This window comes from Quercus robur, chromosome 8, assembly GCF_932294415.1.
Source record: "Quercus robur chromosome 8, dhQueRobu3.1, whole genome shotgun sequence".
NCBI lineage: Eukaryota > Viridiplantae > Streptophyta > Magnoliopsida > Fagales > Fagaceae > Quercus > Quercus robur.
In genome coordinates, this window is record NC_065541.1 from 33,547,512 (window position 1) to 33,560,680 (window position 13,169).

Sequence of the window (13,169 nt, forward strand, 5' to 3'; positions counted from 1 at the left end):
CTTTTGGGTAGGTAGAATTGTAAAATCGTTGGATTATAGAATCCATATCGGAATTTTGACAACTATGTGTTGGACTAATGAATAAAACATAACATAATATTTTCTGATTACCTTTAGGTTTACGTCATGCAAGGGCGGCATTAGCTTTGGTTTAGGGGTTCAAATGAACCCCTTGAGCAAGAAATTTTTTTTTTATTTTATTTTATTGTTTTTGGCCCTTAAAATAAAAAATTGAACACCTTGGCCTTAAATCTTTTTTAAGCTCAACTAAAACAAGCTCGAATATGATTCTCTTAAAAATCTATTTTTGCAAATAAAGTTACAAGTAATTTATACATTTGACCGAATTTGTGAGAATAGTGACATAAAGTAATCATCACGCCAAAGGTATATGGTGGTATTATATTTAGAAACAGTAGATTATTTCTAAAATTTAATCTTAGCAATCATAATTAATATATTCATTATATTAAGAAACAATATACCCAATGAGTTTATAGATTATTTTTTATTTTCTTCCTAGTACCATGAAAATTTATAATAAAAAAATCATATAAATCGTAAGATTCATTTACTACTCAAGATTTATCTTTTTATTAACCCTTAAAAAAAAAAAAAATATTCTTGAGGCCGCCATTCACATCATGTACTTCAAATTCATTTTATCATTCATGCTTCTTTCTCGGAGTGACTTATGTTTTTGTAAAGCAAAAAAAAAAAAAAAAGTTATGAAATATACTTTTTTATTTTTTTAATCTTTTATCTCCTTTAGGAAATGTATATTGTAATTTACTTTGCACGCGCTACCTTACTCGTGATATTCCGTGATCGAGTCATTTTCGTTCCCCCAATTTTTTAAATCCACGCTCGTTTCTTTCCTCGCCGTTTTCGTTTTCTCTTTCATAACACGCCTTTTTTTTTTTAATGAAAACCATTTCCTTTGGGTAAAAATCGTTTTCGTCCAAAGTCCAAACCCAGTTCTCTTCTCTCTCCCTCCCAACCTTTTCCACTTTAACACTCTCTCTCTTTCTCTCTATATATATCTCTCTCTATTAGCAAAAGTTTCTAACAGCCACTTTCTGTCTTTTGAACCTTTTCATTCAAACAAATTCAACTGTCAAAAAAAAAAACCAATAGAGCAAACCAAAAGAAAAAAAAAAAAAGAAAAAGAAAAGAAAAAAAAGAAAAGTAGCAGCACTACACAGCAAAAGCCAAAACCAAAGCCAAAGCAGCCTTTGGTACCTGGAATATCCTCATCGATCCCCTCCCAAGTCTCAATCCCCTTTTTCCACCAATCTCTATTTATACATACAATAAGTCTATACTCACTCTGTCTCTCCATCAAAATATATTACTTCAATGAAACTAGACCACAACAATTACGACGAGGACGACGAGGACGAAGAGATGTGCCGCGCCATCATCGACCGTGGCGTCGGCAACGGCGATGACTGCAACGGCGAGGACCTCTTCAGTCCGCCTCTCAACTTCGCCATGGTCGATAACGGCATTTTCCGCTCCGGCTTCCCAGACTCCGCCAACTTCTCTTTCCTCCAAACTTTAGGCCTCCGCTCTATCATGTAATCATTACTCCTCTCCTCATTTTTTGATTTTTAGCGCGCGATGAGGCTTGTTTTTTTTTTTCTATCGTTTATAATTTTACCGCGTGCTGTAAGGCTAGTTTTTATTGTTTACACTTTAGCGGATAAAATAATAAAAGTTGTACATAGAAGCTTGTGTAAAACTATGTTAATGGAGAAATGAAGTGGTGAATTTAATTAGGGTTTTTGTGTTGTGTTGTGTTATGGATTTGTAGATGTCTGTGTCCGGAGCCGTATCCAGAGGCGAACATGGAGTTTCTCAAGTCAAATGGGATCAAGCTTTTTCAATTCGGGATTGAAGGATATAAGGTACTGCTGATTCTTCTTTCTTTAAAGCTTAATTGCTACTAATTTTTTTTATTTTTATTTAAATTATAATGTTTAGTTGCTTAGTTTCAATAATTCTCGTTCAATCATTCCTGAAGTTTTTGTCTGAGATAACTTTAAATTGTCACATTCTTTAAAGTAGTAATAAAAAAGAAAAGGTGAGTACTGCATTCTTTATAAGGGAAACTTTAATTGTTAAATTATTGTCTTCTTTTTGATAATAGTAATATTAGTGATTGTTATTGTTATTATTATTTACATTTTTGACAATGATTGATGTTTAATGTGCATTTGGTAGTCTTATTTGTCTCAGAATGCATCTTGAAAAAGTACAATATATTCAAAATTCATAAATCGGGCGGGTTAGATGGAGTCTATAAATTCAAAATTCGTAAATAAGTGATTTAATTTTATGTGATCAACAATAATTGCATGCATTTGTTCTTTCAAATATTTGATAGTTGAATTACAACCCCAAGGGATACCACAATTGATTGGAGATCATGCCTCGTGAAGTAGAAATCACTAGTTTGAATCTCCATTTCCTCATCCTTAGTTTGGGGCCTGAATTCACTTATATGGAAAAAAAGAAAGAAAGTTAAATTAACTTTAATAATTTAGTTGCCGTGTGCTGCTGTGATTATAGTGGTGGAATATTATTGTGTCCATGATCTACTTTGTGGAATAATTAGTTTCCTTCTTAAATTTTTTTATGTCCCAAGTATTCTTATTATTTTGTTGTTCCTTTAATCACTTTGTTCCTTTTTTCTTTCCTATTTTTATTTTCTTCTCCTAATTCAATCTACACTGAACAGATCAGTGTTTTATTTCCTATTTTTTTAAATATGTTTTTTGATTTTATTAGTTAACTTTAAATTTTCTAGGCTTAGATCCCTTAATCTTGGCGTTAGGTCAAATAATTGTTGACGCATAACGTGTAGTGTTGTAGGAGAATAGAGTTTGCTTCACCACCTAGAATCTGCCTGGAAACCTTTGGCATCACCACCAAACAAAAGAGGAGCAAGTTCTCAACTCATAAAATTCTTAATCAAAATCATTCTGTCCTTCACCATTCCAAGAGCTGTAGTTTTATAAGGGTTTAGGGATACATCAATAGGGAAATGCTGAGGCAAAATTACCGCACATCAAGCTTGCTTTGAAAAAACCAGTCAACAATTTCAGCTAAGCATGTGTGTACCATCCACGCATGCTTCCAAATTAAAATAAAAATAAATGCTCTTTTGACTTTGGTGCTCCTTGCATAATTGTGTTGTATGAAATTTTGTGTTCTCAATGCAACAAACTACAATTAGGTTACCAAAGACTCAGACCACTTCATAGACTTGCTTAAGCTCTTGATCTCGATGTTTTCAGACTCAAGTATGTTATGAGTTTGGTGTACCATCCACGCATGCTTCCAAATTAAAATGAAAATAAATGCTCTTTTGACTTTGGTGCTCCTTGCATAATTGTGTTGTATGAAATTTTGTGTTCTCAATGCAACAAACTACAATTAGGTTACCAAAGACTCAGACCACTTCATAGACTTGCTTAAGCTCTTGATCTCGATGTTTTCAGACTCAAGTATGTTATGAGTTTGATATATGAGAATAAGGTGACAGTGAGTCTAAGATATCAATATTGCCAACTGAAAAAAAGAATGAAAGAAAGAAAGAAGAAGTATTGACGTGGGGTAAACTTGTGGCCAGGGATACCACTGATTGATATGGGATAAGTAGAATGCATACACTACATGTACCCAAACTCAGCAGGGTGTATACTTCCTTGTTAGTGGCTTTGCACTTGAACAATGTTTTCTAGGGTTATCATTATGACTGGTGCATATTTCTTTGTAAGAGATAGATTTAGCTGATGAGAGATAGGTTTATAAATGTGCAGGTTAGTTTAAACCACATTATTTTGATTATTGCACTCTATGTGTATGTACATAAGTTTTCTGTGCAAAGGTTGTATCAGATTGTTTGATTTGCTAGTTGTCAGGTATTCTTATGGCAATATGCATTCAAGAAGTATAAGAAGTTTAGCATTTGGAATTGAAAATAATGGTAGCTGGAATGTGAATTATGCCTTCTATGTTTTAAGTTCTATCCATTCTGTTTGCCTGTCTTTGTAAATCCTACTCTTTAAGAAACATCCTTTATCATTTTGACCTGTAAGGAAGAAGCCATTAAAACCTATACCTCTCTTTTATTTGGTGTTTTGTTATATTATACCTTAGTACATCACTTATAGAGCATCTAAAAAGGAAAGAGGGACAAAAAATGGAAGAAAATGAAATTGTGGTAGATGGAATCCTAACTGCTGCGATTTTTTTCTTTCTTCAATTTTTGTTATATTACATTTATTAAATGCATGCATTCTTTTAATATTCAAGAGGGATTGATACACTTATAATATATTCAGTTGCTAATTAATAAAACTGCAACCTACATATTTACGACAATGAAATTGGAAGAAGAATGGTTTTAAGTTGATAGTTACCTTAGGCTTGTAGCTAGCAGAATGAAATATGTAATTTATATTTGATATTTATTATATTATAAGGATTTGGTTTAATGTCATTTCTTTTTAATGATTTTTTCCCCATTTAATTGACATGTTCGTCTCTCCTTGTCAGCATAGGCTTTAATTTGAATATAGAAGCTGTTTTTTATGATCAACCTTTAATTTTTCTTCCTCTTTTCTTTGGTAGCTTTTTTCAGATCATGTATTCAGAAGTCAAAACTTTTATGTTTTTCTGGTAAGTTGGTACAAACAAATCCTGGCAGTTATTTATTCACTATGGCTTGTGAGGATCCTTTTGCAAGCCAGTTATTCACAAAATTAATAAAACCTCCCTCCTAGTCTTTTCAATTTTTATTTTATTAATAATAATAGTATCAGTAATACTAGGTTTTGATATTGTAAAATTCTGCTCTTCACTTCAGAGCTTCAAATATTTTTTAAAGTTCAGATACCTTGACGGAACAAGATAACTATAAGGACCATCCTTTTGTTCCTCTTCTTTCTTTACTAGATATTTCCTTAATATTCTCAGCTTTTCATTCTTCACCATTTTCAAATTTTTATGGGAGTTTCATTGAGTTTTTCAACAATAATGTTTAGACATGCATCTTGGTTTCTGATTTCCTTCTTTAATTAGATTCCCAAGCATTTCCAAGCATTGGCCTTTTGCTTTCTGATATGCAATTTGCTGGAATTCTGTAATCAATGTTTCCGCGATTCTGTTATTATTTTATTAGCATGCCTCTACAATGTTTTAGCTCATCTTCTTAATTTCATTTCTGTTGCCATCAATGTCCTTGTCCAATCATATCTATGAATTTTCACTATGGGAGGGATGTTACATTCAGTTATGTTTTACATTGCGTAGTTTTTCTGTCAATACAATTTTTTTGCCTGTTCTCCCTCTCTCTCTTAGTGTGTGTGTCCTGGGGGGGGGGGGGGGGAGGGTTGATTTAGAACAGGAAATATTGAACTGTGCCATCCTTGGAGCAAATTACTAACTTGACATGCCTCTGCACAGTTTTGGTTCATCTTCATAATTTGATTTCTTTTGCCACCATTTTTCTTGTCCTCTTTGTACCTGTGATTTTTCACTTTGAATGAGAGGGGTGGGACTTGCATCCTGTAATGTTTTCCATTGCATGGCTGTTATTTCAATGTTTTTTTGCCAGCTGTGTGTGTGTGTCCTGTGAGTAGGAGGGGGATGGGTGATTTAGAACAGGAAACATTTTACCCTCGCCATCCTTAGGAGGAAATTGCTTTGCCACCATGGAACCAGCTAATTACTTTTTCTCTGGTTGGCTTCCCTTAGCACTGTTTATATACGATGGAGATCTGTCATAGCAACAATCCCAAACCATCATATCCATGATATTGGTTTAGATATGTAAATCCAATTGTCTGTAATGGTTATGTACCATGGAGATTTGAATTTTGAGGTAGCAACAATCACCGAGCACCATACACATGATAGTTAAACAATAATTACAGAGACTGAATATCCTTGTTATTTGAGAACAAGCTCAAATTTTTCAACATGCTTCTTTGAGTGATGTTTTCTTAATATTTTAAATTATCCTGGCATGGAATTTCATTCTAAGATATGGTTAGTGTACAAATTAATATCCCAGAATGAATTTGTAAAAAGATTTGCATGGGTAAAAGTGACGCCCATAATTAATGATGTAATATCATGAAGATTTCATAATCATCATGAAAGGAAGAGAAAAGTAATTCTAAAGTAATTTTTGGTAGTATGAGCTCCTTAATAAAGAAGAATAAGACAGCAGACATTACTGAAGATGGTGAACGTTTGCACTGGGTAATTATCTCAATATGAGGTTGGATTTGGTGAGGGAAGAAGGAAGGGAAAGGGGGAGAGGGAAAAAGACTTTTCCCTTGTTTGGTTGGGCAGAAGTGGTGGGGAGGGAACAAAATAAAAGGAATTTCTTTCCCCCCAAATCCATTGTTCCCTTTCATTTCAAATAGGGAGAAAAAGGAGACAGAATGTTTAAATTATGTAATAATTAAAAATGGGTCCACCTTATCAATCATTTCCTTCAAATTTTCATTGATTTTGTAACAGCATAAGAGGAATGGAATTTTTCCCTTATCTTCCACTCTCTCTTCTTCTCCTCTCTCTGCCTCTCCAGTTTGTCAAACATAGTGCAGTAATAAGCATATAATAATATGCTGGCCCTCATATAAACCAATAAGATAGCTGGTGATCCTATGGTTGTTTAAATTGTGTGTATCAATTTATGCCAGCACTTCTGACACTCCTGATTGATACTAGACTGATTGATAATTTTGTTGTTGTCATTATTGAGCTTGTGTCAAATATATTAGTAGATAAAACTCTTGGTTGCCCCTGGTTATGTGAGTAGGTGCAAGTTCTAATGTATTGAATGATATCCAATTTAACAATTTTATGTCTAAATTTGTTCATTCAGGAGCCTTTTGTGAACATCCCGCAGGATACGATTCGTGAAGCACTAAAAGTTGTCCTTGGTACTGCAAGCATTCAAACATCTTACACTTCATTTCTTGTTCAATTGTGGTGTTGTTTCTTTTTAGTAACTGCAAATGTTCACTTTTACTTGTCTACAATGCAGATGTAAGGAATCACCCAGTTTTAATTCATTGTAAAAGAGGGAAGGTATGTGCATTTTTGGTTTTCTATTCTCTCCATACCTAATTTTAATTTCAGTACATTCTAACTTGTTGCTTGCTTTCTTTCTGTCCAGCACCGAACTGGTTGTCTTGTGGGTTGCTTTAGAAAATTGCAAAGGTGGTGCCTGACATCTGTCTTTGATGAGTACCAACGTTTTGCCGCTGCTAAAGCTAGAGTTACAGATCAGAGGTTTATGGAGTTGTTTGATGTTTCTAGCTTGAAGCATCTTCCTATGTCATTTTCATGTTCGAGGAGGTAAACAACAAGATCTATTGAATGGCTTTTCCTTTCTTTAATGGAAGAGAATCGTATAGGCCCTACTTCAGAATAAATAGGAAAAGGTGATGAGTTCCTGAAATGCATTTCAGCGGTAAAGGGATAATTCTTCGTTTTTCCTCATTGAGAATAAAATCCATTAAAATTAGTGTGTCCAGTTTGGAGTGTAACAAAGCCTCTCTCTGTCCCATCCACCACCCTCCACTTTTTCTTTCTTTTCTTTTCTTTGTTTTTGTTTCCGAATAGTCTCTCTGCGATTGTTGCAATACACATGCAACAACTATGGCAGTAGATATGTTCCAGGTCCTTCACGAATTCATAGTTAGATTGGTTTAGAGATTTAAGCTGATGCTGAAGCAATTGTTTATGGGCACAAGTCAAGATAGCAGGCTGGCAGCTCTTCTCTACTTCAGCTGTTCCTGCCAATTATTATAATGGAAGGCAAGGCAGCTGGCGAGATTTTGTCTACCAATGATTCTTGATCCGGTAGTCAAGTATAGATAATTTAATAAATAAAATTTACTTATAAAAGGATTATCTTGATATCTGTATGATGTAATTTGATGAAAAAACGATATGTGATTTGATAACAAGGGAAGAATTCTTGCATTTGACCTGCGCTGCTGCTGCAGTGAGTCTGAATCTGAGATTTTATGATTTACACTGTCATGGTCGACTAGATCGAGTGGATAGGTTTCTGTGACAATTATAAAATGATGTAAATATTCTATTGCGCAATACTTCAGGAAATGAAAAGCACGTCCCAAATTCATGTAGAGATTCAGAGAGCATTTGAAGTTTCATGGTTAGCTACTTAAATTGAGGGGGTAAGTCTGCATTAATGTTTTGTCTTTCTGTTACTCACGAAAAAGGAGGCGGGGAGGAAATGGAGCTATTTGACAGGAAAGCTTTTCAAGTAGAGTTGCACTTAAAGAAAAGTTGACAATTCGCTGGGTTGCACTGACTTGGATAAACGGGTCCACCAATGATGAACAAGAAAAACTCATTACATACTAACTTAGGTACAGTATCCTAGGTGCTGTTTTTTAGGTTTCTCTTTTAAAATTCAGTCATGTGACTACTTAAGTAAAAAATCTTAGCAAAATCTTGAAAGGAGAATTTGAGGAACAACAATTACGTACTGTACCTTAGTCTTGTTCTAATTCATATATACATAATCTTTGATTTTTTGAGAGGAGAGGGAAGAGGCAGGATTAAACCCGTGAACAAAGGAGACGAGAGGGTATAGGTGCCATCGGGCTACAAAGCCTGTTGGTGAAATTGCATTTAGAAAAAGTTAATATTATACTAAGGGTCTGTTTGGATACCGTTTATTTTGCTGAAAACTGGAAACATTGTAGTAAAATAATTTTTAAATATGTGAATAGTGCTGAGACCCATTTTTAATAAAAAAGTTGCTGAAAAAAGAGGTTTGTGGGTCTCGTGAACAGTGCACGGAACCCACTGGTGTGACATAAAGCCATTGAAAATTGAAAACACACTTCAAAAAAAAAAAACGTGAAATGCTAGACGTGGAGGCGCAGACGCCAATCTAAACGCATACTAAGTATCCGTTTGGATACACGTTTCTGCATCCGCGTTTGCATGTTTTACTCTTTTTTTTTGGCACGCATTTCAAGAGCAAATAACACTGTTACGACTACTGTTCATGAACAGTAGCCGTAATATTTGACTTTTCAGCACATCAGTGGGTCTCGTGCATTATTTATGAGACCCACAAATTTTACTTTTTAACAACTTTTTCATTAAAAATGGGTTTCACAGTAATATTCACACATTTAAAAATTATTTTGTTACAGTATTTTTAGTTTTTAATTTTAGCAAAATAAGTTCTATCTAAACGGATCTTAAGTGTGCGTTTAGGAAGTAATAAAAATTATAAATTATTTAACTATTAAGCTTATTTTTGCTACTATTCATGGGTCTTACTGTACTATTTCAACTAATTTTTACATTTATCTACAGTACTTTTAGCAATAAATTTTCAGTTTTAGCAAAATAAGCGGTATCCAAACAGATCCTTAGTAACAAACCGCAATGTTTTTTTTATATCAATAATTGTATTTGAGAATAAAAATGACAATTGATGGATAATTTGAACTTGAAGAAATGTAGAATATAGGACTTATATTCTCAAGAATTTTAGCTGGGCATATATGTTTTCAGAAGTTTTAGTTGCTACCTCATTCTAGTTTCTCTTGTTGTCATCAAATAAGAGATAAGGTTCGAATCTCACTTACACCTCTTGATTTGATAATAAAGAGTAATCATTGTTGATAGTCGTTTTTGTGACATTTTCTATAAGCCTGATTTGGCGGAGCTTGACTTTCTTGTGTGCCCAACACATGTATTGTAATTTATTTTATTCTTTTAAACATGACCAACCCATTTAACATAAGAGGAGTTTGAAAGTATGGTTTAGACGGAATGAGTAGACTTTTTTTATATGCCTTTTGCATAAGCCTAGGTCATGCGTGTTGTAAAGGGAGTTAGGGACACTTGTAGCACTTGGAGCTCAAGGAACAGGTTTAGTACCCAAAAATTTCACCCCAACATAAATATACAATTCCTGTTATATGTGACTGAAGTTTTATGACTAGCCCATTTTAGCCCCTAGAGCTTGGCTAACACCCATGGCTGTTGGACACTACTAAGAACAACTTCCCAATGAGCTGAAATGGCTGGAGAAGAACATCCAATCAGAATTAGTCAAAATATTTCTCCAATTGTGCTTAAAGCAAGCTATGGCTTTACCCAAGCAAAGGCTAACTAAGAAATTACATTTATTCAACATCTTGGTGGTTCAAAGCGTCAGCCATTAGCCAAAAACCAGTGACTAATCACACCCAAGACTCACTATAAAACTCCTAGATCAACTAAAAATCACAAGCCACATTTTACCTCAAAAACCTTAATTTTAGAACAAAAGCCCATACAACCATGAAAGAGCAACATGATTCTGATCCCTAGGGGTAAAATTAGTGGTAGCAAGAAGTCTTTTCTTTCTCCCTCACCACCTCTCTCAAATTTCTCTTCTTGTTGTATGTGAAAAACTATTTCAGACCTAGTGTATTACACATATTTTGCATCTCTTTATTGTTTTGCACATTGATTTTGTTATTGAGATGCACCACTAGCTTCTATTCGTTGAATATTGGAATTTTGAGCTTGAATATCTCCATTTAATCACACTTTAAGGAACCCGGGGGGAGTTTTGGGCTTGTTTTAGCATTTTTGGCCCTTGTTGCAAAAACAGCCCCGACAATCATCATGGACTGAATAGTACACACAAGTTGAAATTCTATCTTATCTTTAAAAAAAACTTGACAAGTTCGAGCATCAACCATAATCTTTTTTCCAAGTGGAAAGAAATCAAACAACAAGATTAGTTCCGAACAATGGTGAATTCTTTACACAATAGATCTTGCTACCTATGTTGGGTTTCTTATGCTTCTAAGCTTCAGTCTTAAAGTGAGAGAAAACAAATCTATTTACTACTAGGGTTTTACTCACATGTGTTCTTAGAGCATATATTAGTAAACCATTTTAGGAAACTTTTTATGAGAAAATGAAAAAGTGATAAACTTTTTATCAACTTTTTCAATTTCCTATAATTTTTTTTTTTAAATTGTTGATTAATGTGTGCCTAAGGACATACATTAATTGGAGCCTTACTATTATGAAAATGGGTATGAGAAATTATTGATTATCAAATCCAAAGCAAATTTGTCGTGACTCAAATTCAAGACAATACTTTTATGCCACCTATAATGGGGAAAGACTCATTAGCCTATATCTTAGAGCAGATCATTGCATTTGACTCATTTAACATGAATCTCGCAGAGTCAAGAGCTCAGTGATATTGCTTGATCTTTGTACAAAGAGAATTAAAATTTAAATCTAATCATTGAAGTATAAAAAATAGAAAAAAAAAAAAAAAACATGAATTTTGCAAAAGAAAAAAGAAAAAGAAAACTCATTTAACATGAACATAACCCACGTGAAAATCTTGAAACGAATGATTACTCTAGGGATTTTTAGATTTATCGTTAGATCTTTTGATTTGGAGGTGCGCCCCATCCCTAGTTCTTGTCTTCTATCCTCAAAGCTGCATACTTGGCATGATAAAAAAGGTGTGGTTGATATTTTATAAGGTGGCATTGTCAGATATTGGACAAGATCCACTTGTAAATTTCTTGCAGGCAAAGCAAAGAAGAAAAAGACATGTTCAAGTGTTTGCTATTTATTTGCAACAAGATTACACTATAGTACTGTTAACTTTTTGATCCGCTAAGTGTTCCCCCTTGTACATATGTTGCTTTGCTTTAATTGTCTATTTGTCTTGCAGTGTCAATCAATCTTCCCAAGTTGATTCCTTTTTTTATTTTTATTTTTCTTTTTTTCGTTTTTGAAACCTTCCCGAGATGATTCCAGTTACGATTAAAATTTTTATTCTCCTTTTAGATTATCATCATTAGCTGCTCCACTACACAAGTTGAATTCTTATGTGGATTCCAAGTTGCAATGTAATTAAAAAAATTCGATTGTGGACTCTATCGTCATCTTGTCGAGGAATGACCTTAAAGAATTCTTTCATTGTTCCTTTTCACGGTCCTGTTTTTATTGCTATGACAAACTCCCATTCATGTATACACCCTAAAGATTAAAAGAGAAATATATTGTTGTCATTATGTTAGACAAAAGAGTTACACTTTGTTATGGTCTTCAATTAAAAAAAATACTTACGCTAAACTAAAGTCATAAAGAATTGGACATATTGGTTCTCTTTGTCGTAGAAAAACTCTATTTTATTTTTTGGTGGCTTCTGCTTCAATTGGTATGAAGTGTGAGTGGTGCTGGCCCTCCTTTGAATTTTGGATCAGTTGTCGAAACAGATCTTACCCAATTAATCAAAAAAGGAGGCCCCAATTTATTTAAGGCAGAGCATGGCATATCATGGTCTTCAATGACCTCTTCATCATATATGTTTACAATTTCACAAACACTACGTCAAGTCTTTTTCGTTTTATTCTATCACTTCTGTCAAAAAAAGTCTTTTTCGTTTTATATGACTTGTTCATTCGGTCTTAAAAGAACTCTATTTTTTATTTTTATTTTTTCTTTTTGGTGTGGAAAGTATACCTCAATAGTTTTTAATTAAAAAGCAAAGTCTCTTTCCACCTAGCTTGTATTTGGATGCATAGAGAGAAAAAGAAAAGAAAAATTGTTTTTACTTATTTGGCATGTTAAAGAAAGAGAAAGAGAACGTAATAAATAAGTTATAAAAGGACACAATAGTAGTTTGCCTAATTTTGGAAAAACAGACAAGTAATGCATTTATACCTCCATTTTCCATCCAATTGTGTTACCAAACACTCTGCATCTAATTATATCTCATATTTAATTGCAATTACGTCTCACACTCCACCAGCAGTTAAAGGACCGTTTAGTAGAGCAGTGTTTAAATATTGTTGTTCAGTTTTTAGTATTGTTGAAATACGTGTTTGAATGTTATAAAAATATGTGTCAAAAATATTATTATTGTTTAAACAACAATGTCGAACAACCCCTAATTCTCTAGAGTAACACACTAAAAACAGTGATTTTGGAATACAAAACACCTAACACTGAGTTCCCTAGAGAAGTGAACTACAATTTAGTTTGTTTCCGAAGGGAATCATCAAATTTTTTTCGTTGTGATCCATCCATCACCACATGAGAGAGAGAGAGAGAGAGAGAGAGAG

At 33.7% G+C, this 13,169-nt stretch overlaps 1 protein-coding gene across 2 annotated transcripts; it reads left to right on the top strand.

The window, feature by feature from the left end:
* Window positions 1-1,072: 1,072 nt before the first annotated feature.
* On the top strand, window positions 1,073-8,013 carry LOC126695270 (tyrosine-protein phosphatase DSP1-like). Of its 2 annotated transcripts, XM_050391950.1 has the most exons (6): window positions 1,073-1,580; window positions 1,817-1,910; window positions 4,642-4,689; window positions 6,908-6,965; window positions 7,070-7,113; window positions 7,202-8,013. In XM_050391950.1, the coding sequence occupies exons 1-6, from the start codon at window positions 1,360-1,362 to the stop codon at window positions 7,385-7,387; spliced, it is 651 nt and encodes a 216-aa protein (XP_050247907.1). In that variant the 5' UTR covers window positions 1,073-1,359; the 3' UTR covers window positions 7,388-8,013. The 2 variants fall into 2 exon arrangements, with proteins under 2 accessions (XP_050247907.1, XP_050247908.1); XM_050391951.1 differs by lacking the exon at window positions 4,642-4,689.
* Window positions 8,014-13,169: the final 5,156 nt, after the last annotated feature.